Source organism: Podarcis gaigeae, assembly GCF_964106915.1.
Source record: "Podarcis gaigeae genome assembly, chromosome: 2".
NCBI classification, from domain to species: domain Eukaryota; kingdom Metazoa; phylum Chordata; class Lepidosauria; order Squamata; family Lacertidae; genus Podarcis; species Podarcis gaigeae.
The window spans coordinates 106801548-106828107 of NC_139679.1; the positions used below are offsets into that span (position 1 = coordinate 106801548).

The 26560-nt window shown below is 48.1% G+C and overlaps 1 protein-coding gene across 3 annotated transcripts in view; it reads right to left on the minus strand.

Moving 5' to 3' along the window:
• IL17RC (interleukin 17 receptor C) overlaps positions 1 to 26560 on the minus strand; it is a 44081-nt gene that overhangs the window by 2594 nt on the left and 14927 nt on the right. For 2 of the 3 annotated variants that reach the window (XM_083723718.1, XM_083723720.1), the window contains exons 8-18: positions 23174 to 23319; positions 21607 to 21666; positions 19989 to 20052; positions 19143 to 19330; positions 12725 to 12775; positions 11644 to 11689; positions 10707 to 10837; positions 10524 to 10583; positions 3372 to 3429; positions 1848 to 1943; positions 456 to 494 (exon numbers count right to left, since the gene is read on the minus strand). In XM_083723718.1, the coding sequence (XP_083579844.1) occupies positions 456 to 494; positions 1848 to 1943; positions 3372 to 3429; positions 10524 to 10583; positions 10707 to 10837; positions 11644 to 11689; positions 12725 to 12775; positions 19143 to 19330; positions 19989 to 20052; positions 21607 to 21666; positions 23174 to 23319 (939 nt within the window). The remainder of the gene's footprint in view (positions 1 to 455; positions 495 to 1847; positions 1944 to 3371; positions 3430 to 10523; positions 10584 to 10706; positions 10838 to 11643; positions 11690 to 12724; positions 12776 to 19142; positions 19331 to 19988; positions 20053 to 21606; positions 21667 to 23173; positions 23320 to 26560) is intronic. The other variant, XM_083723719.1, reaches the window with a different exon arrangement.

Consider the following 26560-nt stretch of genomic DNA (forward strand, 5'->3'; position numbering starts at 1 on the left):
TGAGCCTTCCTGGAATTCTATTGGGTGTTCCCACTACAAATATTAATTAACAGTGGTGCATCGGGTTACATACTCTTCAGGTTACATATGCTTCGGGTTACATACTCCGCTAACCCAGAAATTTGGACCTCCGGAACGAATTAAGTACTTAACCCGAGATACCACTGTACTTAGTAAATTGCACAACCACTTATCACTGCTCTCGTGAAGGGTCACTGGGCTGACTCTGCAAACATAACAGCTCTAGGTGAATTGTTGCAGGCTGCACCTTTCGCATTTAATTACCATTCAACAAAACTTTGAACTATTGTTTCTTTCCTTCTCTACCCATATGTGATAACACCAGCTGAGAATAACACTTTGTGCATCTGACAAAGTGGACTCTAATCCATGAAAGCTGACGCCAAACTGTATTTGCTAGTCTTTACATGCTACGAAACCCTTTGTTGTCTTACCTCCAGAACTGTAATCTTCTTTCAGGATCCTGAGCCATCCTGTGGGGGGGAGGGGAGGGATGTCAGAGAGAGCTCTTTAATCAAGAGGACAGGGAGGCATGAAAAGAAAACACCCTGCTGGAAGGCAACTCTGAGTCATGACATGCCACAGAAAGAAACAGAGTGAAGGGGCGACATAAACTGGTAGCATTTTACGCTGTAAGAATGCGTAAGACCACCCTTAGGTTGTCTTAGCTTTTGAATGCTTTCTTCCATAAATGACACTGCTATGCTACAGGAGGGGTCAGAAGAGGGCGCTCTCTCCCCAGCTGATCGCAAGGCAGCAGGGAAGTGCTGAAGAAAGCACAGCCTTAGAAGGTTGGAGAAATCAGGGGTGGGGGAGAAATTTGGCTCCATTCGCATGAGAACCAAAACATCGCTATTCTTCAAAACTCACACTTCTCTGAATTTTATGGTTCATTCTAGTAGAGAAGAAGAGGAGTTTGGATTTGATATTCTGCTTTATCACTACCCTTTATCACAGCGCGGGTGGCGCTGTGGGTTAAACCACTGAGCCTAGGGCTTGCCGATCAGAAGGTCGACGGTTCAAATCCCCGCAACGAGGTGAGCTCCCGTTGCTCAGTCCCTGCTCCTGCCAACCTAGCAGTTCGAAAGCACGTCAAAGTGCAAGTAGATAAATAGGTACCGCTCTGGCGGGAAGGTAAACAGCATTTCCATGCGCTGCTCTGATTCGCCAGAAGCGGCTTAGTCATGCTGGCCACATGACCCGGAAGCTGTACTCCGGCTCCCTCGGCCAGTAAAGTGAGATGAGTGCCGCAACCCCAGAGTCGGTCACGACTGGACCTAATGGTCAGGGGTCCCTTTACCTTTAAGGAGTCTGAAAGCGGCTAACATTCTCCTTTCCCTTCCTCCCTCACAACAAACACTCTGTGAGGTGAGTGAGGCTGAGAGACTTCACAGAAGTGTGACTAGCCCAAGGTCACCCAGGAGCTGCATGTGGAGGAGCAGGGAAGCGAACCCGGTTCACCAAATTACGAGTCTACCGCTCTTAACCACTACACCACACTGGCAATTAGGGCTTGCAATCATACATATTTTAGGCCAAACTGCATACAAAGATGTGTGCAGTAGGAGAAATACACACGGAAATGCTGTTGAATTTCTGTGATGTGGAAATATGGTGCAAGGGAATTAATACTAGAAAAACAAGGAGCTGGAGAGGAACTGATAAAAGATTCATCCATCCCTGTTGGAGAGGTGAGGCAGGCTCATAATATCACAGCGGGTGAAGCAGAAGCTGGGATGACTGGGGGGAATACAGGAGATAGATCGAAAGGGATAAGCAACCATTGTGGGTAGCACATTGGGAGCCACAGAAAGTCTGCCTCGTACCTTTCAGTGCTTCTTTCTTGAGCAGCAGCACGAGCAGGATAGAGCAGCTGCCTAGGAGAGCCATCATCCAGGCCAGTGCCCAGCGTCTTCGGAAATCTGCATGACAAGCATGGAAGGGAGACGGAATCATTGGGTGATCTTTGGTTCCCATTCATGCAACGTGTGACCCTTTCACCCTCTGCTCAGTGGCTGGCAATTTCCGCCGCACCCAATGGTTTTAAGACTGAAGAATGCAGCCTCCCAGTCCAGATGTCTTTAAGTACTGTGCTTGTCTCGCTGGAATTGGGGACCAAGTCAACAACCCTATCAGGCTTGAAGAGAGAGAGAGAGTTTATCCACACTTCTCCTTGCCCTGCTGCTTTCTCCTGGGGAAAGCTGCTCTTCAGTCCTCAGTCGGAGCAAACAGCGATCAGGGTTTTCTCTGGATGGACGTTTGCTCCAATTTAGCACTAAAGAGCAGGTTTTTTTCAAGGAGCGGAAACCATTTGGACACATGCTTTCAAGGCACAGGACAAGTGTGGATGAGCCCTTAGTCGTGTGGTTTGTTTAGTGAATATCCAATGGCTACATCCCCCTCCCCCTCCCACAAACTGGGGTTTGTGTTCTTCAAGCTATGCAAAGCAGCTGGAAGAGGAGCAGGGTGGGGGGTGGCAGAGGGCAGAGAAAGAACTCTGAGTGGAAAGGTGTCCCAGTTGTCATGCTTTGGAAGCTCCTGGGAAAGTCATCCAGCCAAAGCTGATATGGCCTAGAACTGGTTCTGTATGGTGCATCCTGATTCATGCCTGCCTGTAAAAGTGAGTCTGGATGTTGCCAGCAGGTTCCAGGAATCCTCTTTGTTGTGACATTGGGGGGGGGGGGGTGTTTGAGCCCAGGGCAACAGCCCAGGTGGAGCTCTGGGCGAGAGCCAGAAAGCAGAAAAAAATTGAGTAGGAGGGTGTGTCAGAAGGAGAAGGGATTGCTCTCTGTTTACATCTGTTAGTAATTTGTGTTAATGGTTTTGCCGTGTGTTTTTGTGACAGCTGTTGCTTTAGCAATCAAGCAGAGGAGGGCCTTCTAGGTATTGGCACCCTCCCCGCGGAACGCGCTCCCTTCAGATGTCAAGGAGATAAAGAATTACACAGCTTTTAGAAGACATCTGAAGACAGCCCTGTATCGGGAGGTCTTTAATGCTAGATGTTTTTATTATGTTTTTTAGATATGCTGTAAATCGCCCAGAGCGGCTGGGGAAACTCAGCCAGATGGGTGGGGTATAAATAATAAATTTATTTTATTTATTATTATTATTATTATTATTATTATTATTATTATTATTATTATTATCATTATTATCATTATTATCATTATTACCATTAGCTTTCTGTACCCCACTAAAACTGATTTTTAGATGCGAAGTGGTATAGAAATGGTCTAAATAAATAAATAAACCCCTGTGCAACCTCTATTCCCCAGTTGCCCTTGGAGGAATTCAAGTCCACCTCTCCTCCAAGGAGGCATCCCTGTTGCCCCAGACACAGGTGCACTCACACTTCTCCAGTGAACAGGCCCAAAGCTCGTGGTTCTCACCATCCTCTGAACGCCATACCTATAAACAATGATAAAAGAACAGCTGGCTCGTGGTCTTGTTTGCCTGGGAACACAAAGTCACACAGCTAGCGCCTGGCAACTATCTTAGGCCATTTCCACTTCTGGAAATGAATGTTTATTAAGCATTCATCCCGATTTGTTTGCACAAAGTCTTGGAGGTAATATACAACATCCGCTCTTTATTGAGCGGAAGCTCTGTCTTGTTTGCGGGGAGGTAACATATAACAACCTCTGTTTATTGAGAGTGTGTCCTCATTGGTTTGTGTGGAAGTTATGCACGTGGCCTTCCAGATGTTGCTGAACTACAACTCCCATCATCCTGGACCATGTTGGCTGGGGTTGATGGGAGTTGTAGTCCAGCCAGAGGGCCACAGGTTAGCCACCCCAGGTCTGGAGCATTATTGTTGTTAGCCGCACTGAGCCCGGCTTCGGCTGGGGAGGGCGGGATATAAATAAATTATTATTATTATTATTATTATTATTATTATTATTATTATTATCATTATAGCACTTCACACATCAGCAATGCTTACAGCAACCTCTGCAAGGCACTGCATTATAATTGCAACATGCTGCAAACGAGTTGTGGCTAGCTCAAGGCCACTTACTGAGCCTGTTAATAGGCGAGGAAATCTATTGGCTACCACACTATAGGAGCTCCCAACCTTTTACTGAACAATGCTTAAAGGAGGAGGTTACATCTCTAAGGAGATTGTTCCAGCACTGGTTATAAATTAAATACAGCCATACCTTGGGTCTCAAACAACTTGGCTCCCGAACAATCGAAACCCGGAAGCCGAATGTCCGATGGAGCTTCCATGGCATCCATCCACTTTGGTTTCTGAACATTTTGGAAGTCGAATGGACTTCCGAAATGGATTCCGTTTGACTTCCAAGGTATGACTGTACATCAAATGCAATTCACCAAGATGCCTAGGACAGCCATCCATCATAAACCTTAGGATGCCCTTGAACTGGGAGCTTTGGAGTACAAAGATACCTGTATCAATTTGTCCCTTAACACGGGGACATTCCCAGGGGAACTGAAGGAAGCAGTAGTGTGTCCACTCTTAAAGAAATCTTCATTAGATCCATTAGACCTATCCAATTACCGCCCAGTTTCAAATCTTCCATATCTGGGTAAGGTAATTGAGAGAGCGGTTGCTGAGCAGCTTGGTAGGTTTCTGGAGGAAACATTAGCTTTAGATCCATTTCAGTCCGGTTTCCGTCCTGGTTTTGGGACCGAGACGGCTCTGGTTGCCCTAACAGATGATCTCCGTAGACAACTGGATCGAGGCAGGTCAGGACTGCTGATCCTTTTAGATTTGTCAGCAGCCTTTGACATGGTCGATCATGATCTTCTGGACCACCGCCTCACAGACGTGGGGATACAGGGCATAGCCCATAACTGGCTGTGCTCTTTTATTTCTGGTCGGGGACAGAGGGTGGCACTAGGGAGGGAAATGTCGTCGCGCCATTCCTTGGTGTGTGGAGTGCCGCAGGGCGCAATTCTCTCCCCAATGCTTTTTAACATCTTTATGCGCCCCCTTGCCCAGATTATCCGGAGCTTTGGGCTGGGCTGTCACCAATATGCTGATGACACTCAGCTCTACCTGCTGATGGATGGCCACACCGACTTGGCCCCGAACACACTGACCAGATGCTTGGAAGCTGTGGCTGGATGGTTTTGTGGGAGCCAATTGAAACTAAATCCTTCAAAGACAGAGGTCCTATGGCTGGGACGGGATGGCATGGGGATGAGGGACCAACTCCCTTCTCTTGCTGGGGCCCAATTAGTGCCATTGCCTTCCGTTAAGAGTTTGGGTGTAATCCTTGATGCCTCCCTTTCCATGGAGGTGCAAGTTACAGCAACAGCCAAGGCGACATTTTTCCACCTTCGCCGCATCAAGCAGTTGGTCCCTTACCTTTCCCGCCCTGACTTGGCCACAGTGATCCATGCGACGGTCACCTCCAGGCTTGACTACTGTAATTCGCTCTACGCGGGGCTGCCCTTGAAGCTGTCCCAGAAACTCCAGCGGGTGCAGAATGCTGCAGCGAGGCTCCTCATGGGGTCTCTGCCATGGGAGCATATTCACCCAGTGCTTTTCAAGCTGCACTGGCTCCCGGTGGAGTACAGGGTCAGATTTAAGGTGCTGCTTTTGACCTTTAAAGCCCTTCATGGCCTAGGTCCCTCGTACCTACGAGACCGCCTCTCCCAGTATGCCCCACGGAGAGCCTCAAGGTCCATAAATAGCAACACCCTAGTGGTCCCAGGGCCTAAGGAAGTTAGATTGGCTTCAACCAGAGCCAGGGCCTTTTCAACTCTGGCTCCAGCCTGGTGGAACGCTCTGCCTCATGAGACCAGGGCCCTGCAGGATCTGATTTCTTTCTGCAGGGCCTGTAAGACAGAGTTGTTCTGCCTGGTCTTTGGCTTGGAGCCAATTTGATTCCCTCCCTCTTTTTTCTTTTTTCCTTTCCTTCTCCTCCTGCGATGAGGCTATACTTTAATATTTTAATGTTTAAACATTTTAATGTTGTATTTTAATTTTGTTTTTAAGTTGTAATCATTCAACTTGTTTTTATTATTGCTTGTAAGCCGCTCTGAGCCCGGCCTTGGCTGGGGAGTGCGGGGTATAAATAAAAAAAATATTACTATTATTATTATTATTATTATTATTATTATGAACCAGCAAACTACACATCACAGCCTCTGAGCTTATTATCTTCAAGCCCAGGCTTGACCACACCCAGGATGACGATTGGATTCCCTCAGCAGGAAGCAGCATAAGAGGGCTTCCTGTTCCAGATAAGCCTTCCTTGACCAACTGGATCTTCTGGCCTGTTCCTGTATCCCTTTAGTCCTGACTTCTGGCTTGCATCCTGATCCTGCTAGTCCTTCAGTTGTGACTTCCCTGCACAGCTCCCGGCTCACCTCGGATTGTGTCCCATGGCTGAGTCCCGTTACTTCAACCACCAGCAGCAGCATGTGGTCAGTGGAGTAGGGGGACCAGGCTAGCCCCCTAAAGGCTCCGAGAGCCCTCCCACCACTTCCCCAAAGCCCTCCCATCTTTGGAAGGATGCAGCAGGGCTCCAGTATCCTGTGCCTCCTTCCCAAAGCCCGGGCAGCTTCTGCCTGGTGTAGGGAGGGAAGTGTGACACTCACAATCACCCTTGCAAGCTGGCGCCTCTGGCCTCGTTCTGCTAAGAAAAATGTCACTGCGTGCCACTGCCACCAGCAGCCATGAATAGATAGCAAGAAATATTTCTGCTTCCTCTTTCTTCATGAGTATGTTTAGGAGATACAGCCTCCACAAGGGACGTATTGGAATAGATGATATAAGTTGGGACCGGCAAATAAACTTTGGCTTGTGGGAGTGGGGTGTGTGGCCTTCAAACCTCCCTCTTCTCGGGCTGGGAAGATGCCCAGAGTGTAAAAGCCTCCCCAACTGAGGATTTTAAAGACACAAACTGGGTCGGTTGGCAGGAGCTAGCCCAGGCATAGGCAAACTCGGCTCTCCAGATGTTTTGTCACTACAGTTCCCATCATCCTTGACCACTGGTCCTGTTAGATCATGGGAGTTGTAGTCCCAAAACATCTGGAGGGCCGAGTTTGCCTATGCCTGGGCTTGTCAGGAGCTCGTCCTACACTCAAGTAGGACCCTGGTAGAGACACATGCCCGACTGGCATGTTCCTTCCCTCCTGGTCAATTGTTCAGGAGCTTCAAAAGCTTTCTTCAGCCTGAACATCACAGTGACGGTTGCCAACAGACATCGGCACACTTAGGTATCCGCAGAGTCTTCGCTGCTTGCGTGACAGACCTCAGCATTTTGGCTAATCTACTTTATTTACATATAAACACACACAGAGCACTGCAACATGGCTCCCTCTCTCTCTAGCATCAGACAGCAAAGAGAAAAAGAACAAAGGACAATAGTCCCACTTCACGGAACACGGAACCCTTTCTTAGCAAGAGGCTGCTCAATGCAAGGCTGCCTCTCTGCTAAGAGCACACCTCTATGGTGGGGTGGTGGTTTTTGGAGCAGTGCAATTCCCCACTGTTGTACTGAACAAAGTGGGCATAGGATTCGGCGGCTACTGCACCAGTATAAAGCCAGGGAATCTCTGTCCCTGATGTAGATAAGATGGTAAACAGGTTTCTGCACACCTACAGCCATGTCCCAAGCTGTGTACACGTCCCAAAGCCTTTGTCATATGATCAACCATTAAACCAGTGTGTGTTTAAGATAACCTCACAAACCAAAAATTTCTAAAGAGCGTCAAAGTATGCATTAAATACCTAGAAGGAACAAGGTGTTTTTTATAAAGAATGATACAGCTGGAGCAATTAGCCAATAGCCAATGACTAACAAGAGTAGCAGAACAATGTTTCCAGTGACTCCATCACGGGAGAAGAAAATTGCAAAACTAACTACAAAGAGCCTCCAGAATCTCAGCATTCTGTGAGAGGGCTTCAAGCACACGCTGGGAAATTTCAGTTTGCACAATTAAATGTGGATTAAAGCACTCTGCCTCTCTTGTGCTGCGAATCCACTTAAAAAACAAACAGGTTTTCTGTGGTTTGAAAAGTGATGGGGAGATGCACTGAAAAGTGGGGGGTGAACGAATGACTTGTGGGAAGACGTGTCAATCCAAACGAATGCTCGCTGTCATAAGACCGCCCCAAGACAAATATGAACAAATGCTTAATCAAGACCAGACAGAGGATCCCTCCAGGCACCCTGATTATTATGCATTCATGGTGGTTTATGTGCAATCCTGCTTTCAACACTCTTTTTAGCCTGCAGAAGTTTCAGGGCAGGCATACGGTTTCCAATCAGTGCACATCCCGTAATTTTCTGCTGTAACTTTTTATACCAGAAATGTCTGACATGGGCGTGTCCCATTTTTGTTACACTCTAGTTCAAGAGTTACACAGTGACACGGGTGGCGCTGTGGTCTAAGCCACAGAGCCTAGGGCTTGCCGATCAGAAGGTTGGCGGTTCAAATCCCCGCGATGGGGTGAGCTCCCGTTGCTCGGTCCCAGCTCCTGCCAACCTAGCAGTTTGAAAGCACATCAAGGTGCAAGTAGATAAATAGGTACTGCTCCGGTGGGAAGGTAAATGGCGTTTCTGTGTGCTGCTCTGGTTCGCCAGAAGCGACTTAGTCATGCTGGCCACATGACCCGGAAGCTGTCTGCGGACAAACGCCGGCTCCCTCGGCCTATAGAGCGAGATGAGCACCGAAACCCCAGAGTTGTCCGTGACTGGACCTAATGGTTAGGGGTCCCTTTACCTTTACCTAGTGCAAGAGCAACCCTCCTGGCGGCAGTACAGTGGTACCTCAGGTTAAGTACTGAATTCGTTCTAGAGGTCCGTACTTAACCTGAAACTGTTCTTAACCTGAAGCACCACTTTAGCTAATGGGGCCTCCTGCTGCTGCCACGACGCCGGGGCACGATTTCTGTTCTCATCCTGAAGCAAAGTTCTTAACCTGAAGCACTATTTCTGGGTTAGCGGAGTCTGTAACCTGAAACGTATGTAACCCGAGGTACCACTGTAATGTGATAACACTGGGAAAGAAGCACCAGCCAATGCTCCGTGGAAGGTGCACTATAAATCCATCATGAATGCATTAGGATGGAGTCCATGACATGTTGCAGAACATACTCACAAAAAGAACCACTGGTCCGAAGGGTCATAGAATCATAGAACTGTACAGTTGGAAAGGAGCCCAAGGGTGATCTAGTCTAACCCCTGCCACACACGAATCTCAGCTAAAGCATCCAGGACAGTCTCTGTGCAAGCAAATCATGATGTGTGCTCATTCAATAGGTCTTCTGGAGGCGTCAGCTCTGTCAGGAGCTTGTCCTACACTCGAGTAGGACCCCGGCAGAGACACATGCCCAACTGGCATGTTCCCTCCCTCCTGGTGGATCGTTCGGGAGCTTCAAAAGCTTTCTTCAACCCGAACATCACAGCGACCGATGCCACAAGACACTGGCACACTTAGGGATCCGCAGAGTCTTCGCTGCTTGCGTGACAGACCTCAGCAACTCAGCATTTTGGCTAATCTACTTTATTTACGTATATACACACACGGAGCACTGCAGCATGGCTCCCTCTCTCTCTAGCATCAGACAGCAAAGAGAAAAAAACCAAATGACAACAGTCCCACTTCACGGAACACAGTAACACAAACATCCTGTCTCCGTCACTTCCCACTTTGTGGAGTCAAAACATATACCGTCATGTGATAAACAACAATCCCATGACTGCAATCACGGAGCAGGAATTCTAACAGGGCTAGCCCAACCTCTGCCTTCCAATGCTCTCCTTTCTCAGCGAGGCTGCACAGCTCTGAACAGCCCTTCTGCTTGGAAGCTCTTGAAGGTGTGGATTGAGTTGACCGCCAGCCAGCTTGTTCCATGCCTTCAGAGTTCCCCTTTCTTAGCAAGAGGCTGCTCGATGCAAGGTTGCCTCTCTGCTAAGAGCACACCTCTATGGTGGGGTGGTGGTTTTTGGAGCAGTGCAATTCCCCACTGTTGTACTGAACAAAGTGGGCATAGGATTCGGCGACTACTGCACCAGTTTAAGGCCAGGGAATCTCTGTCCCTGATAAGATGGTAAACAGGTTTCTGCACACCTACAGCCATGTCCCAAGCTGTGTACACGTCCCAAAGCCTTTGTCATATGATCAACCATTAAACCAATGTGTGTTTAAGATAACCTCACAAACCAAACGTTTCTAAAGAGCGCCAAAGTATGCATTAAAATACCTAAAAGGAACAAGGTTTTTTTTTATAAAGAATGATACAGCTGGAGTAATTAGCCAATAGCCAATGACTAACAAGAGTAGCAGAACATTGTTTCCAGTGACTCCATCACGGGAGAAGAAAACTGCAAAACTAATTACAAAGAGCCTCCAGACTCTCAGCATTCTGTGAGAGTCAAAACATACACCATCATGTGATAGACAAAAATCCCATAACTGCAATCACGGAGCAGGAATTCTAACAAGCTCAACACCATACAACATGTGGCAATTCCTAAAGGCATGCCCTCCCTCTTCCTGACACTCGTCCCCGCTCTCACCTTCGTGCACTCTCCTGACTGCAAGTCCCTCTGCAGGGCAACCTCCAGATTCCCATTTCCCTGTGGAGAACAGGGAAAAGAAAAGGCAGTGAGTGCTGCACAGCTACACCCCCCGCCTCCACCCTATAGAACAGCATCTGAACCATAGCAGAAGGGAAAAAAGAGTGGCAGTCCAGGACTTACTGTGCTGGCAGCTTGAGCGATGGGTACCCAGGTACCCTCCTCAAAGACATGTGTAGAAGAGCTCCCTTGGGAATGCTCAGTCTTCCGAAGCAGCAAACGTTGCTTGGTTTCCCAAGGGCTTTCTGCGGTATCTAGGGGAAGAGAAAAGAAAGCTTCAATGAAAAGCTTGGCCGCAGGATCAGTCCACGGATCTCATCTCCGTTCTTGGGAATATATGAGAAGAGCTCTGATAGTCAAATGGAAATTGCAGGCAGGACTTGAAATACAGTTATACCTCGGGTTACAGACGCTTCAGACTGCGCGATTTCGGGTTGTGCACTGCGCCGAACCCGGAAGTACCGGAACAGGTTACTTCTGGGTTTCGGCGCATGCGCAGAAGTGCTAAATCGCACTTTGTGCATGCGCAGAAGCACTGAATCGCAACCCGCGCGTGCGCAGATACAGCGCTGCGGGTTGCGAACGCTGCAGGTTGCGAAGGTGCTTCCCGCACGGATCACGTTCGCAACCCGAGTGTCCACTGTATAAGCAGAGGAATGAGAATGATAAAAGGAATGTTAATGTAGGATATAGGTTATAGAAATAAGTAGTACATTTAAGGCAGCTGATAAAGGATTTGAACAGAAACGTCATGGAAGTAAGGACGCGAAGTCAAAACGTTAAGGGAATATTGTATTGAAATAGAACTGAATTTTGTTAATTGTATGAAAGTCAATAAAAATTATGGGAGGGGGAGAGAGAGAATATAAGAAGAGCCTGCTGGATCAGGCCCAAGGCCCATCTAGTCCGGTATTGTGTGGCCGACTAGATGCTTGTGAGAAGCCTGCAAACTGGACATGAGCACAAGAAGGCTGCCATTCCCAGCCACTGCCATTCAGAGTTAGGTTAAATACCTCTAGTCTAGTCTAGTCTGGCGCTCAGAGACCACTGTGGCACTCACCTTCCTGCAGGCAGCTTTGGAGGTAGGTGTTTCCGTTGCTCCTGACCTGCACAAAGGGAAAGCATGGGTCAGTAGGAGGTCCTGTCATGCCCTTGAGTTTTTCCTGGAGGCACCTGGCCAGAAATGGAAGGCTAAGGCAGATTTGAAAGACATCGGCTTACCATATTTTTCGCTCTATAGGATGCACCGGACCATAGGACGCACCTTGTTTTAGAGGGGGAAAACAAGAAAAAAAAATTCTCCCCCTCTCTGCTCAGCGCCCCTTCAGCAAAGCGGCAGGAGAAACGGAGCCCCTTCCATGTCTCCTGCCGCTTGGCTGAAGGGGCACTGCGCAAAGAGGGGGAGAATTTTTTTTTCTTGTCCTCCCCCTCTAAAACAAGGTGCGTTCTGTGTGTTCTGTGCGTCCAGGTCGGGGAGCAGCGCAGCAAACCCTTCCCGCCCCCCCCCCCCCATACCCTGACTGGACATTTTGTGATAAGGAAATTGAAGACAGGAGGTGGAGAGATCAGGCCACCTTTACAGCAGAGGTTGGCAATCAGAGTGAACAGGACACTGCCCCATCAAACTCAATCTGCCCCAGTCAGCCTCCTGATCTGCAGACCTGCCTGCTTAGAAATAGTCCAGGGGGCTAGCAGCTTCCTCCTCCTCCTCCTCCTCCTCCTCCTCCTCCACCTCGGTTCAGTTCTGTCCTTGTAGACCCAAGCAGGGAGGAGATTGGGGGCAAAACTAGAAGCAGGTGACTCTGCCTGTCACTGGCTCTTTGGCATCACCTCCTATTGGTCTCCCTGCCTTCTGCCCCCCTACCAGTCCCCATGGCTGACCAACCACCACTACACCTTTGCCACTCTAGTAAGGAATTACTCTAGTAAGGAAATTCTCTTTGGTCTCTTTCTCTGCGGGTCACTAAAAAGAATGAGCTCCAGATAAGAACAGTGAAAGAGGAGCCCAATTCTGACTTTCAAAATGCCTTAAGACAGCAGGCCAACATTATGCAGGACCACAGGAAGCTGGACAATAGAGGCTTAGTCATTGTTCTTGAATGGATTGTAATTACGTGGATTGTTAATTACGTGGGTCCTACCTGCACACAGAGGTTGGGGTGTGGTGTCAGTCCTGGGAACTCCTGCGGCACCTAAGAGGTTTGGGAAGAGTTTGTTACAGTCACAAGACTCACAGCTCACTTGCACATCCATCCGTGCAAATGTCTTCACCACCAACCCAGCCACTACCCATCGGAAGGTAACTCCTGGTGCAAATGCCTCAAACCCCTCACGCTTTAGGCCTGCTGTCAGATGCTCTTGGTTTGAAGGGCTGCTTCTTATCCCAGCACACACACAGGAATGAGGAACCAGGGACCCTATAAATATTGCTGGACTCCAGCTCCCATCAGCCCCAACCGACAGGGCTAATAGTCGGGGGGGGGGGGTTGTCCCAGGACAACTGGAGGGCGCCAGGCTCTCCCATCCCAGCTGTAACACGTCGCTGTCCCATAATGTCCACATTTCCACAGAATGCAGGTGGGCGATCTGCAGCTCTGGAGCTGATGTGGTCCTCAGCCTGACCTCGAAAGCCCTCTGCAAGGGACAAGACTTCTCACTAGGAGCTCACTGCAAGCCAAGTTAATGGCAATCAAACACTCTTCTTTCTTTCTGAGGCCCAAGAGCCTGTACAAAGGAGTAACTCCAACCTTCCCATCCAGGCCATACCTCCGAGTTAACTCTCCAAAAACTGGCCTCCTGGATCACCACCACCTTTTCACTGAAAGGGGCCATTTGCCGGATGTTTAACTGATCGTGTCTACATCACATAAGCAGCCTGAATCCTTAGACCCTCCAAGTGTCCCCTTATTTTCCAGGGTTTTACAGAAGCCATCCCAGTTTCTGATTTGATCCCAGAATGTCCTGCTTTGCCTTAAAGGTAAAGGTAAAGGTGTTAAAAGGGTAAAGGTAAAGGGACCCCTGACCGTTAGGTCCAGTCATGGATGACTCTGGGGTTGTGGCGCTCATCTTGGATGTCCCTACAGTGGTATCTCAAGTTACAGACGCTTCAGGTTACGGACTCAGCTAACCCAGAAATGGTACCTTGGGTTAATAACTTTGCTTCAGGATGAGAACAGAAATAGCACGGCGGCGGCACAGCAGCAGCGGGAGGCCCCATTAGCTTAAAGTGGTACCTCAGGTTAAGAACAGTTTCAGGTTAAGAACGGACCTCCAGAACGAATTAAGTTCTTAACCCGAGGTACCACTGAATTTCCATCGGAGTGTATGGACCCCTGTGAGCCAGGCAGATAAGTAACTATCCAGCCTTTAGAATACATCTGCAAGCAGTCCTGTATAGGGAAGTTTTTTAAAGAAATGTTTTATGTTTTATTGTGTTTTTACATATGTTGGAAGCTGCCCAGAGTGGCTGGGGCAACCCAGTCAGATTGGTGGGGTATTATTATTATTATTATTATTATTGAATAGGATGTCCCTATTGTTGTGTATTGAGTCAAAGGATTTTATATCTATATGATTATTGTCTGTATTTGCATTAGGGTAAAGTAACTGCCTTTTGGTTCCAGAGGGTACAGCTACTATTGGTTCATTTAAGCTGCTGTATTTGGATCCTCTGTCTTATTGGTTGCCTCCAAAAGGCAGGACTGTGATTGCCTGATATTGTTCCCTCCAAAATGTATCCTTTCTAGCTTGTTCCCTGTCCCTATAAATGTAGCTCTCCCCTCCTCAGGTGTCAGTCTTGTTGCTTTAATAAAGAAGTGTTACTAGAGAACTGTCTCCAGCATATTATGTCAAGAGAGCTGAAATCACAAACCCCACGTCACAACAACTGGCGACAAAGGTGGGATCCGGAATGCTGAGGAGCGGTTAAACGCAGCCCTGCCTCAGAGTCCGGAATGTAGCTAAGAACAAGACTCACTGGCCAGCTGAGAAGACGACCCTGCCCACAGGACAATGGAGAGTCCAAGGGTATTGGAGCCCTTCCAGCCATCAGAGCCCCACACGTGGGAAGACTACGTCGAACGCTTCGAGTTCTTCGCAGTGGCTCAAGGGATCACCGATGCCAGCAAAAGAAGGGCCACATTCCTGAGCTACTGTGGGCCTGAGACCTTCAAGCTGGCCAAGGCATTGCTTGCCCCAGCGAAGCTAAGTGAGACATCTCTCAAAGATATTCTTGCCTGCCTAACAAGCCATTTAGCGCCTACTGAGACCAAGATGGCCCGGCGGCGGATGGAGTTTCATAAGAGGCAGCAGCGTGCTGGGGAGTCTGTATCTGCATTTCTAGCTGAACTGTGGAAGCTCACTCAGCACTGCGACTTCCAAGATCTGGAAGAGACTCTCCTGGATCGGTTTGTCGGTGGTCTGAGCAGCAAGAAAGCCAGAAGACGCATCGTGGCTAAAGAAGAGGTTACCCTTGCTTCAGCCTTGAAGGAGGCCACCGCCACGGAGAATTATGAAAGAGAGGATGCCAGTCGCAGGGCCCCTAAGCCACAGATAGAAGTTGCGCATGCCATGGACGAGCTAGAGGCTACTCCGAGCCAGAGCCCAGTCCGTGGGGTCGAGTCAATGCGTCAGGCCTGCACAGTGCACAAAGATCACTGAGGCAGGTGCCCTGGTTGTGGCGGAAACCATGAGCGGAAGAGTTGTTGTTTCCGGGATGCTATGTGCCGGACGTGCGGAAAGACAGGTCACATCGCCAGGGTCTGTAGATCGGCGGCGTTGGGAGCGACAGGAGCACCTAGACTGGAGCATCGCAGATCGCCCACAGCAAACCATGTTCTAAAGGACTGCCACTACTTAACGGAGATCAACGGGAGGGTCGTGCAGTTTCCAGCGCAAGGCAAGGCACATGTCAAGGTGAAGATTGAGGGTCAGCTGTGCGACATGGAGGTGGACTCCGGATCTGGATTCACTATCGTGTCGGACCAGACCGCGAGGACATTCTTCCCCAGGGGTAAGTTGCCCCCTCTGGAGCCCTTCCCGGCAACTTTGCAGTCATACTCAGTGGGCCGCATCCATGTCATGGAAATGTGTGCCGTGAGAGTACAGTTCCGGGACAAACAGGCGGTACTCAAACTGGTGGTTGCGAAGGGCAGTCGCCCCAGTCTCCTGGGCACTGACTGGTTCCCCGCCCTGGGACCAAGTATATCAGGGCTTAATTCAATCCAAACCTGCCCTGAGATGAGCGAGGCATTATGCAAAGAATTTGCTGGTCTCTTTAATGGAAAACTGGGTTGTTATAAAGGGCCCCCAGTTGACTTCGAATTGGACCCTGGGGTGGCCCCAATCCGACTCAAACCAAGGCGAGTGCCATTTGCACTGCAACCCAAGATCGAAGCAGAGCTGGATAAATTGGTCAAGCAGGGAGTTCTCTCACCCGTGGACTCCGCTAAGTGGGAGACTCCAATCGTCACGCCCCTTAAAGCAAATGGGGAAGTCAGGATCTGTGCTGATTACAAATGTACTATCAATAAGGCACTCAGGGGAAACTCATACCCCATTCCAGTCGTATCACATCTGTTGGCTAAACTGGCTGGGGGCAAGGTGTTCGCCAAAATTGACCTGGCACAAGCTTACCAACAGCTGCCAGTAACCCCACAATCAGCAGAAGCACAGACTATTGTCACACATAAAGGGGCGTTCAGAGTTAACAGATTACAATTTGGAGTTTGTGTGGCCCCAGGGATTTTTCAAGGGCTCATGGAACGCCTGTTAAGAGGTCTGCCGGGGGTCTTGCCATTTTTTGATGACGTTTTGATTGCTGGAAAAGACCCACAGGAACTGGTTGCGCGTGTCCGTGCAGTGTTGCTCAAGTTCAAGGAGGCGGGGTTGCAACTAAAAAAGGAAAAATGCAGTTTTGGGGTGCCAACTGTGGAATTCTTGGGGTTTAAAATTGATGCATCAGGCATCCACCCCACAGATGCTAAGGTTAAGGCCATCATCGAGGCACCACGACCACAGAACAAGACGAAGTTGCAGTCATTCCTGGGACTTATTAACTTTTATCATTCATTCTTACCCCAGAAAGCTTCAGTAGCTGAACCATTACATAGACTGTTGCAGAAAAAGAATGTGTGGCGATGGGGGCAGGAGCAGCAGAAGGCTTTTGACTCCTTGTGAGGAATGCTGAGTAGCAAGAGCGTCCTGGCTCATTATGATGAATCGAAGCCGCTGGTCCTGGCATGTGATGCCTCTCAATACGGCCTGGGGGCGGTGCTGAGTCATAGGGAACCGGATGGGTCGGAAAAGCCCATCTCTTTCTATTCCCGTACGTTGTCGCCCACGGAGCGCAACTATGCTCAAATTGACAAAGAGGCGCTTGCAATTGTGGCAGGAATCAAAAAGTTCCATGATTATGTGTACGGTCGTCATTTCTCCATTGAAACGGACCACAAACCACTGTTGGGGTTGTTCAACCCGAACAAACAAACGCCACAAATTCTCTCCCCCAGAATGTTGCGTTGGTCTATATTCCTGAACGGGTTCCAGTACACCTTGACCCATGTGCCGGGGAAACGGTTGTGCCACGCTGATGCGCTGAGTCGATTGCCCCTTCCTGGCGGGAGCAATGAGGATCCTGCTCCAGCGGAGCACATAATGATGCTGGAAACACTTCTGTGGGCTCCTGTAACGGCTACTGATATTGCTGAGAAAACGAGGAAAGATGCTGTTCTCTCCCGTGTGCTCACTTGGGTGGGGAGGGGGTGGCCAGGTGGTCCGCATGAAGACAAATTCAGGCCTTATGCAACAAGGCAGCACGAGTTATCCATGCATAAGGGTTGTCTCCTGTGGGGAGATAGGGTGATCATCCCAGCACCACTGAGAAACAGGGTTCTTGAGACGCTTCACATGGGACACCCGGGAATGGTCAGGATGAAGTTGCTAGCCCGATGTTATGTGTGGTGGCCTGGAATGGACCAGAACATAGAACAATGGGTACGAACATGCAAGGCATGCCAAGAGGTGCGGCCAGAAGTGGCCAGAGCACCAGTTCACTGGTGGGAGCAGTCCAGATCTCCCTGGAGCCGGCTGCACTTAGATTTTGCTGGGCCATTCCAGGGGAAGGTCTTTTTGGTTATCGTTGATGCATATTCCAAATGGTTAGAAGTGGCGATGGTCCCTAGCATGGCATCAGCTGCCGTAATCAAGGTGTTGAGGCAGCTGTTTGCAACCCACGGGTTACCTGAGACCATTGTATCAGATAATGGGGCAGCTTTTGTATCCCATGAATTCAGGGCATTCTTGGCTGATAACTTCATAAGAGGGGTCACATCCGCGCCCTTTCACCCATCCTCCAATGGGCAGGCGGAGCGCATGGTAAGAACAGCCAAAGAATCCATTGCGCGCTTAATGGAGGGTAACTGGTCAGCTCGCATCGCGTGAATGTTATTTTTGCAGCATGCGACGCCGTGTACTGCGACGGGCAAGTCGCCAGCTGAGCTGCTCTTGGGTAGAAGATTGGTAACGGTGCTGGATTATGTCCACCCGGATAAAATGCCAAACCGTAATTCAAGAGCAAACCCCCAGGCTGAGACTGACACAACAAGGTATTTCGCCCCTGAAGATTTGGTCTGGGTGAGGTTCACGAGGTTCGCGGTGGGTGGCTGGTGTGGTCACCCGGGCTAGTGGACCTGTGTCCTATTATGTGACCTTGGAAAATGGGCAAGTTTGGAAGAGACATATAGATCAGCTGAGGCGCCGGGCGCTCAGCAGGGAGGAGTCTGATAATTCATCCCTGGCTAACGACGCAGAGCTGCAAGACCAGAGTGAAAATGGCCCAGAGGTGCAGTCACCAGGGGCTTCAGCAAATGAACCAGGGTCTGCTAGTCCTCAGGATGACGAGGTACAGGTAGGGGACCCTGAGATTTCTGGGACTCCATCTGTTCCTGAGGAAACCCCTATAGCAGCCCCCCTACCACAGGTGACACCCAATCCAGAACCGGCAACACCTGTTGTCAGGAGATCAAGTAGAAGTTGTAGGACCCCACAGTACCTGAGAGATTACGTCTGCTGTGCTCACTAGGGGGGGAGGGGTGTTGTGTATTGAGTCAAAGGATTTTATATCTGTATGATTATTGTCTGTAATTGCATTAGGGTAAAGTAACTGCCTTTTGGTTCCAGAGGGTACAGCTACTATTGGTTCATTTAAGCTGCTGTATTTGGATCCTCTGTCTTATTGGTTGCCTCCAAAAGGCAGGACTGTGATTGCCTGATATTGTTCCCTCCAAAATGTATCCTTTCTAGCTTGTTCCCTGTCCCTATAAATGTAGCTCTCCCCTCTTCAAGTCTCAGTCTTGTTGCTTTAATAAAGAAGTGTTACTAGAGAACTGTCTCCAGCATATTATGTCAAGAGAGCTGAAATCACAAACCCCACGTCACAACACCTATTTTCATTGGAAGAATGTTGGAGGGTCTGGAGACTTACTGGACTCCACACAATCCACACTTGCCATCTCGCCCACATCTCCTTTCCCCGCCCCACTTGCTCCTTGCTCTACTCACTTGTGGGGTGAGGGCCAGGTGCAGCTGGGGGTGCAGTGGGTGGCAAGAGGCTTGGGGTGCCCCCCTCCAGCAGGGAACCAGCTCCCCTGGGAGGTCGCACGGTGCAGAGAGAGAGCAGGTCAGCGTCCCCTCAAAGGCTTTAATTTTCAGATGGCTCTGTTCCCAGGCCCTGGACAAGGCCTCAGCATCTGGAACAGGAAGCCAAGTCTTTATAATAACAGGCGAGAATGTCCTTCATACACACCGTCTGTTCTCCCTCCCAAAGTACACATAACCATGCAGTGGCGTAGCGTGGGTTGTCAGCACCCGGGGCAAGGCAAGTAATTTGCGCCCCCTAACCTGTGGATTTTAGCAGGCGGCAGAGAGCTGCGAGTGCAAGCGGGCCCCCCCCAGATGTTGCGCCCGGTGCGGCCGGCCCCCCCTGCACCCCCCACGCTACGCCACTGTAACCATGGCAAGTCCTCCTCTGTCAACATGTTCAGGGCTGGCCTAGGACAGTTTGCTGCCTGAGGTGAAGAACAAGATGTCAAAACCACCCCCTTCTCCCCACACAAAAAGATGCCTGCTAAATCCTGCTTTGGCCAGCATCCCTCACCACACCTGATGGTAAGAGGTTGGCCTAGGGCAGGCGACACAAAGAAGCCTACCTGAGACACACACACCTGACCTTCGACACCACCTTGAGACTCCCTGCACTTCAGTGGCTTCCTGCCGCCTGAGGTAGATGTTCCCTTCTGCCTAATGGTATGACTGGCCCAGAAGAACACACCCCAAGTTAATGCAAACATTTTCACTTTTTGAAATTCTGGGTCCGATGTGGACTGGATTTTTTAAAAAAACGCATACCGCTTGAAAAGGGGCACAGGTGAGTTCGGGGCGAATCTTCTTGGCTTCCGACGTTGGGCCAGACCTATGAACACAATACCCAATAGAATAAGAGGCCAAATGTGAGGAAGATGTGCAGTCGTGAGTGTAATGGGGGGGGGGGAGAGAAATCACTTGGTGAATGGGCTGCGCACATGCAACTTACGACATGGTGTCCTCAGCCATTACGCTTGTATGGCCGTTCTCAAGGCCATCTGGGTGAAAGTACAGTCGTACCTTGGTTTTTGAATGCCTTGTGACTCAAACATTTTAGCTCCTGAATGCCGCAAACCCGGAAGCGAGTGTTCAGGTTTGATAACTTTTTTTGGAAGCCGAACGTCCGACGCGACTTCCACAGCTTCTGATTGAGTGCAGGAAGGTCCTGCAGCCAATCGGAAGCCGCGCCTTGGTTTTCGAACGTTTTTGGGAAGTCAAATGGACTTCTGGAACAGATTCCATTTGCCAACCAAGGTAAGACTGTAACTTGTAAACCAGCCCTTAAGTCCTGGAAATAACCACGGCTCAAACCAGAGCACCATTTAGGGACTTGCATCACGCTCTTACTCATGAAGAAATTGCAAAAAAAAAAGTATAAGGACGGTGACGCTTGCCCTCCTAGGTGACATCATGCAGGGTCATAAGGAGAGGGTTAAGTGAGTGCAAAGTGATTGGCAAGTGGGAACCCAAGGGGAGGAGTTAGAGTTAGTGTTGTTAAGGAGTCAGTCGGGTGTTACAGAAGAGAGAGGGAGGATAAGTCTGTGGGTTGGGATAGTTTGATGTGAGAGAGTGAGAGAATCTGTTAAGAGGAGTCAGATAGACAGTTGGGATAATCTGTTAGGAATTAGGAAGGTACAGGCCGGTAATGAAACTAAGATAAAGAAACTGACAAGAAAAATTATCTGAAACCATAAACTTGTTAATGCTTATAAAATAAACTTGTTTATTTGGTTTAATGTTAACAACTGTCTGGACTCTGTGTGTGCCTGAGAGAAATGGGTTGGCGGCAGCGAAGAGGCAATCACAGTGGTGGCACAGGGATCAGTTGACCGTCAAACGTCCGGGGATCCAGTAAGACCCAGGACTTACTCCGATAAATTGCTATGTGAAATGATTCATGTATGAAAACTGGGATTAAAATTCTGTTTAAAAAATCAGGGTTCTAGTCAGACTTAAACCTTAACCCACTATTTTAGGACATTAGCAGCTGGGCCATAGTCAAATCAAACTTGTCGCAGGTGACAAGCTGGTGGCTCTCCCATCAGCCCCAGAAAGCATGGTCAAGGATCAGGGGTGATGGGAGCTGTAGTTCAACAATACCTGGAGGACCACAAGTTTCCCACTGTTGTCATAATGTGAGGAAGAGTATGGCTTAGAACACTGCAACTGCATCACACATTTAATGCATGCTGAAAGCACCTGGCTTCCTGCAAAGAATCCTGGGAACTGTAGTTAAGCTAGGAATGCTGGGTGTTGTGGCTCTGCAAGGATAAACTACCGTTCCCAGGATTCTCTGGGGGAAGGCATACACTTATTTAAAGTTAAATGTGCATCAGGTGTATGGCAAGGGAGGAAATTTTGTGGTGTGTGTAAAAATCCTTACCTCCACGCAGAGACAGGGTAACACCTGGTCGATAGGCAAGCTCACATTCTCGTTTCCGGTCTAAATACAAAACAGGGAAGTGATGTGAGTGAAAGCAGCTTAGCAAGAAAAAGCTTGCCTGGTCTCAAATTCTTCCTGCCCCTAGACACTGTTATAAGAATTCTAAGGTCCCAAATATAAAATAAGCATTCATAAATGTACAAGGCAAACACATACATAGGTATATAAACCACGTGTCTGAAATAGTACAGAAGAGCAATCCCGAAGCCATTTTGACTCTCCCAAACCATTTTGCCCTCAAATATTTCCCTGCAAGGAAGAAGGAAATGGGAAAACCTCTCCATTGCCTTTTGCTTACCTGTCTTAAGGGCGTATTTGTGTATGAATAGGATGAGCCTGTGACCTGGATTCAGGAATTAAAGTATTAACCATCACAAATGAATGGCCAGACTGCCCAGGTAATGCAAACAGGTACGATTATCAGATCCTGGCAGACAGGATTTCTGCAACAGACTGCCTCCTTCTGTGATGTATGTATGATGTTTTGTGGGGTTGGTCTTGGGCTACAGGGTGGACAATTTCAAAAGTCTATATAAAGGCTTGTGCACCATCGTTCAGGGTTCTCTCCTCCCTCCTGCGTGTGGTGAGTGGAGACAGGCTTACTAGCTGCTATGTGCCTCAATTTTCTCTGGTTGGCCTCTGTTATTTTCTCCTACCAATAACTCACTTAAGGATCCTTGGATACCCCGTAAGGGGAAAGGAGAAGTTTTTTCTTATAACAACATAATTAGGATAAGAAAATTAGTGAAATGTATGACTGACTGCATATGACTGAAATGTATGACTGACAGCATCTTAAAAAGCAAAGACATCACCTTGCCAGCAAAGGTGCGTATAGTTAAAGCTATGGTTTTCCCAGTGGTGATGTATGGAAGTGAGAGCTGGACCATAAAGAAGGCTGATCGCTGAAGAATTGATGCTTTTGAATTATGGTGCTGGAGGAGACTCTTGAGAGTCCCATGGACTGCAAGAAGATCAAACCTCTCCATTCTTAAGGAAACCAGCCCTGAGTGCTCACAGGAAGGACAGATCCTGAAGCTGAGGCTCCAATACTTTGGCCACCTCATGAGAAGAGAAGACTCCCTGGAAAAGACCCTGATGCTGGGAAAGATGGAGGGCACAAGGAGAAGGGGACGACAGAGGACGAGATGGTTGGACAGTGTTCTCGAAGCTACCAGCATGAGTTTGACCAAACTGCGGGGGGCAGTGGAAAACAGGAGTGCCTGGTGTGCTCTGGTCCACAGGGTCACAAAGAGTCGGACACGACTAAATGACTAAACTAAACAGCAACAGCAATGACTGACTGCACATCTCTTTTTGGGTTTGAAACAGTGGGAAGGAATTCAACATCAAGCCAAGGCAATTGTTCCCTCAAGGTAAGTATTTAGGCTTCCCAGACAGAATCCCACCCCCCATCTCTTCTCCTGCTTTTCTGGGGTTTCTTATGAGGAGGAGGAGGAGGAAGAGCATTCAGCTCAGCTTCTCGGCGGAGTCTTCTTCTGCTCACCAGCAATTTAGGTGCGTCCTCGCCCAGCTCTTTGAATGCATTCGTCTGATTCAGATACAGCCACATGGAAAAGTGCTGTCCCTCAGGGATGTCCAACACATGCAGCACTGCCTTGTCTAACTTCATGGAGACCTCCAGTCTGGGCACTGCAGGAGAGATGAGGCGGCTATGAATACGCTACATGAATTCACACTTTAGAGAAAACAGCAAGCTAAGTGGCGACATGATACAAATTTATAAAATTATTCGTGACATGGAGAAAGCAGATAGAGGTTTATTTGTTTCTTAATCCCTCTCGCAGAACACTAAAAATTGTGGACATCCAGTGAAGCTAGTTTAGTTTTCTCTAAACTAAGAAGTCCCAAATTCTGTAACCTTTCCCCCCAGAGGAGTCGCTTCATCTCCGTCATCTTGGTTGTCTCTTAGTGTGGTCCCAGGAGATCGAATCTGAGAGTCCACGGCTGCCACCCGCCATAAACCACCAATGGCACGATTGGCAGCAACCAAGCAAAAAGCACACCAAGCACTCAGGCCAATTCAATAGTCAATAGTAACAAAAAGTAATCCATTCAAAAGTATGTATTCTAATAAAGGTTACAAGATCAAATAGAGATTACAAACTCTAACAGAGATTACACATAGTTGTTATCCATTTTCTACGTTTCTCAAGGATAACAACTACGTGTGGGTAGATCAACGTGTATCTTGAGCTTTTCTGTGCATATATTTATCCGAAAGTCTTCAAACTTACAAACTTCAAACTTCAAAATTACCGTAGATTCCGGCATGTTAGGCAACTGGGCGTATTGGACACCCCCCCAAATTAGCAGCTGCAATTTGGGGATTTGTTTTATAAGCCCAGTTACCGGGGGGGGCGGGCTCTGCTCTGCGCCACCCATACCCAGTGTATAAGACGACCTCCGACTTTTTAACCTCTTTTCCGGGGTTAAAAAGTCGCTTTATATGCCGGAATCTACAGTAGCTGATGAAGGTGAATAACATCGAAACAGGGCCCTGTCCTGGTTGAAACTGAGTCTCCATCTGTAAGGAGATCAACATTACTGTCGAGTGAAAAAGAGACATTACTGTCGAGTGAAAAAGAGAAAATCTTTGTAACGAATTATTGTGTTATACATATCTCTTTGAGTTTGAGTTTGTAATCTCTATTTGAGTTTGTAATCTTCATTAGAATACATACTTTTGAATGGATTAGTTTTTGTTATTATTGACTATTGAATTGTGAGTAGGGACCACTCCCACTATTGAAACTTACATTGGCCTGAGTTCTTGGTGTGCTTTTTTTCTTGGTATACAGTATTTAATAACGAGGACTGGCAGCTGATATGCTTGTGATAATATCTTGTTCTCTTGTTAATTGCGCTGTTTTAAATGCACATGTTATACTTGACTTCCTTTAGTCATGTTTTATTTGGAAATGTTTAAGATTTCTTTTCATTAACATTTCCGCGTTAAATGTGCATTCTCTACTTGAACTCCTTCGTAACATTTTATTTTGAAATCTTTAAGATAATATTTTAGTTTAATTATGTTGCTTTGAATATATATATTAAATTCATTCAGCAATGTTTTATTCTGGGTTGTTTTATTTAATGTGTCAATGGAGTGCCTTCCATCCGCTTCGGCTGGTGGCCCAGCTACGCCCAGCGGTGGAGCTTCATGACAGGGATAGCCTAACTACCGTTGTCTATGCTCTGATAACCCCAAGGTTAGATAACTGCAATGCGTTATACGTAGGGCTGCCTCCGAAGACGGTTCGGAAACTTCAGCTAGTGCAGAATTCAGTGGCAAGTTGCTCACCTGGAGCAAGACGATTTGAGCATATTACACTGATCCTGGTCCGACTGCCCTGGCTACCAATTAGTTTCTGGGCCCAATTCAAAGTGCTGGTTTTGACCTATAAAGCCTCAAACGGCTCAGGATCACAATACAGTGGTACCTCTGGTTACGAACTTAATTCCTTCCAGAGGTCCATTCTTAACCTGAAACTGTTCTTAACCTAAGGTACCACTTTAGCTAATGGGGCCTCCCGCTGCCACCATGCCACTGGCGCACAATTTCTGTTTTCATCCTGAGGTAAAGTTCTTAACCCGAGGTACTACTTCCAGCTTAGCGGAGTCTGTAACCTGAAGTGTTTGTAATCTGAGGTGTTTGTAACCCGAGGTACCACTGTACCTCAAGGACCGCTTCTTTCCATATGAACCTACCTGGACCCTGAGATCATCTTCCGAAACCCTTCTTTGTGTGCCTCCTCCTCAAAAGGTCCGGAGGGTGGCAACACGAGAACAGGGCCTTCTCTGCAGTGGCTCCCCGTCTGTGGAATGCTCTCCCCAGGGAAGTTCCCTGGCGCCTTCATTATACACCTTTAGGCGCCAGGCAAAAATGTTCCTTTTAAACCGGGCCTGTGGTTGATTTGATTGACATTCTAGGCCCTTTTTAAATGTGGTGGGAGTTTTTTTTGGGGGGGGGGTATTGGGATGTTGTTTTTATTTTGAATATGTATTTTGTGGTTTTATATTTTGATTTTATTCTGTGAACAACCCTGAAACCTCCAGGTATAGGGCAGTATATAAATTCAATAAACAATAATAAGAATGATTTGCCTTTTTCACAGCTGCCGCAAACTGGATCAGCGTCTTCCCCTGTTACAAATTTTACAGATATCAGTTTGTTTCTTTAGTCACTGGAATTGTGCCTGTAAGCACCTCTGTCCCAGTTCACAGAGTTCATCTGCTCCATGCAGGTTACTCCCAAATTACGCAAACAGGACACATTTTACAAAACGGACATTCGTTTCCAAGTATTCATCAAGCACAGACATGGCATTTTCAAACTTCTCTCTGTGTGGACTCTTATGTCACAGAGTCTGCAATTGTGAGTAATAAGAATGTGCTATTTAAGAATAAAAAGCTGGGGTTCTCAGAAAGCAGGGTGCCAGAGCCCGCACTGGATACGCACCAAATTCCACTCTTGCACAGTCATCTTTCCCCTGACTAATAAAATTTGAATTACGTGGTACTGCTTTGCCTGTATGAAGGTTAACGTATCAGGGTTAGGACATGAGTCCTTAATATGCGGAAAAACAGAAAGCTGGACTCCACAAACTTTGGACCTCATCCAAGGTGTTGTTCCACTTTTACTCAGAGTAGAAGCAATGAAATTAATGGATGTGACTAGGTTAGCTCCATTTGGGCCAACTGCGAGTAGAATTTACTTGGATACAACAGGTGGCTGGGACAACCCTCTTGTCCACCACCTGATGCCCCTATGACATCAGACGATGGACAGGTGAGTTATCCCAATCGCCTGCCAACGTCCCTGACAAAGTGCCTCCCAAGCTGGTTGTTGGTTGCCTAGGAACCAACCAGG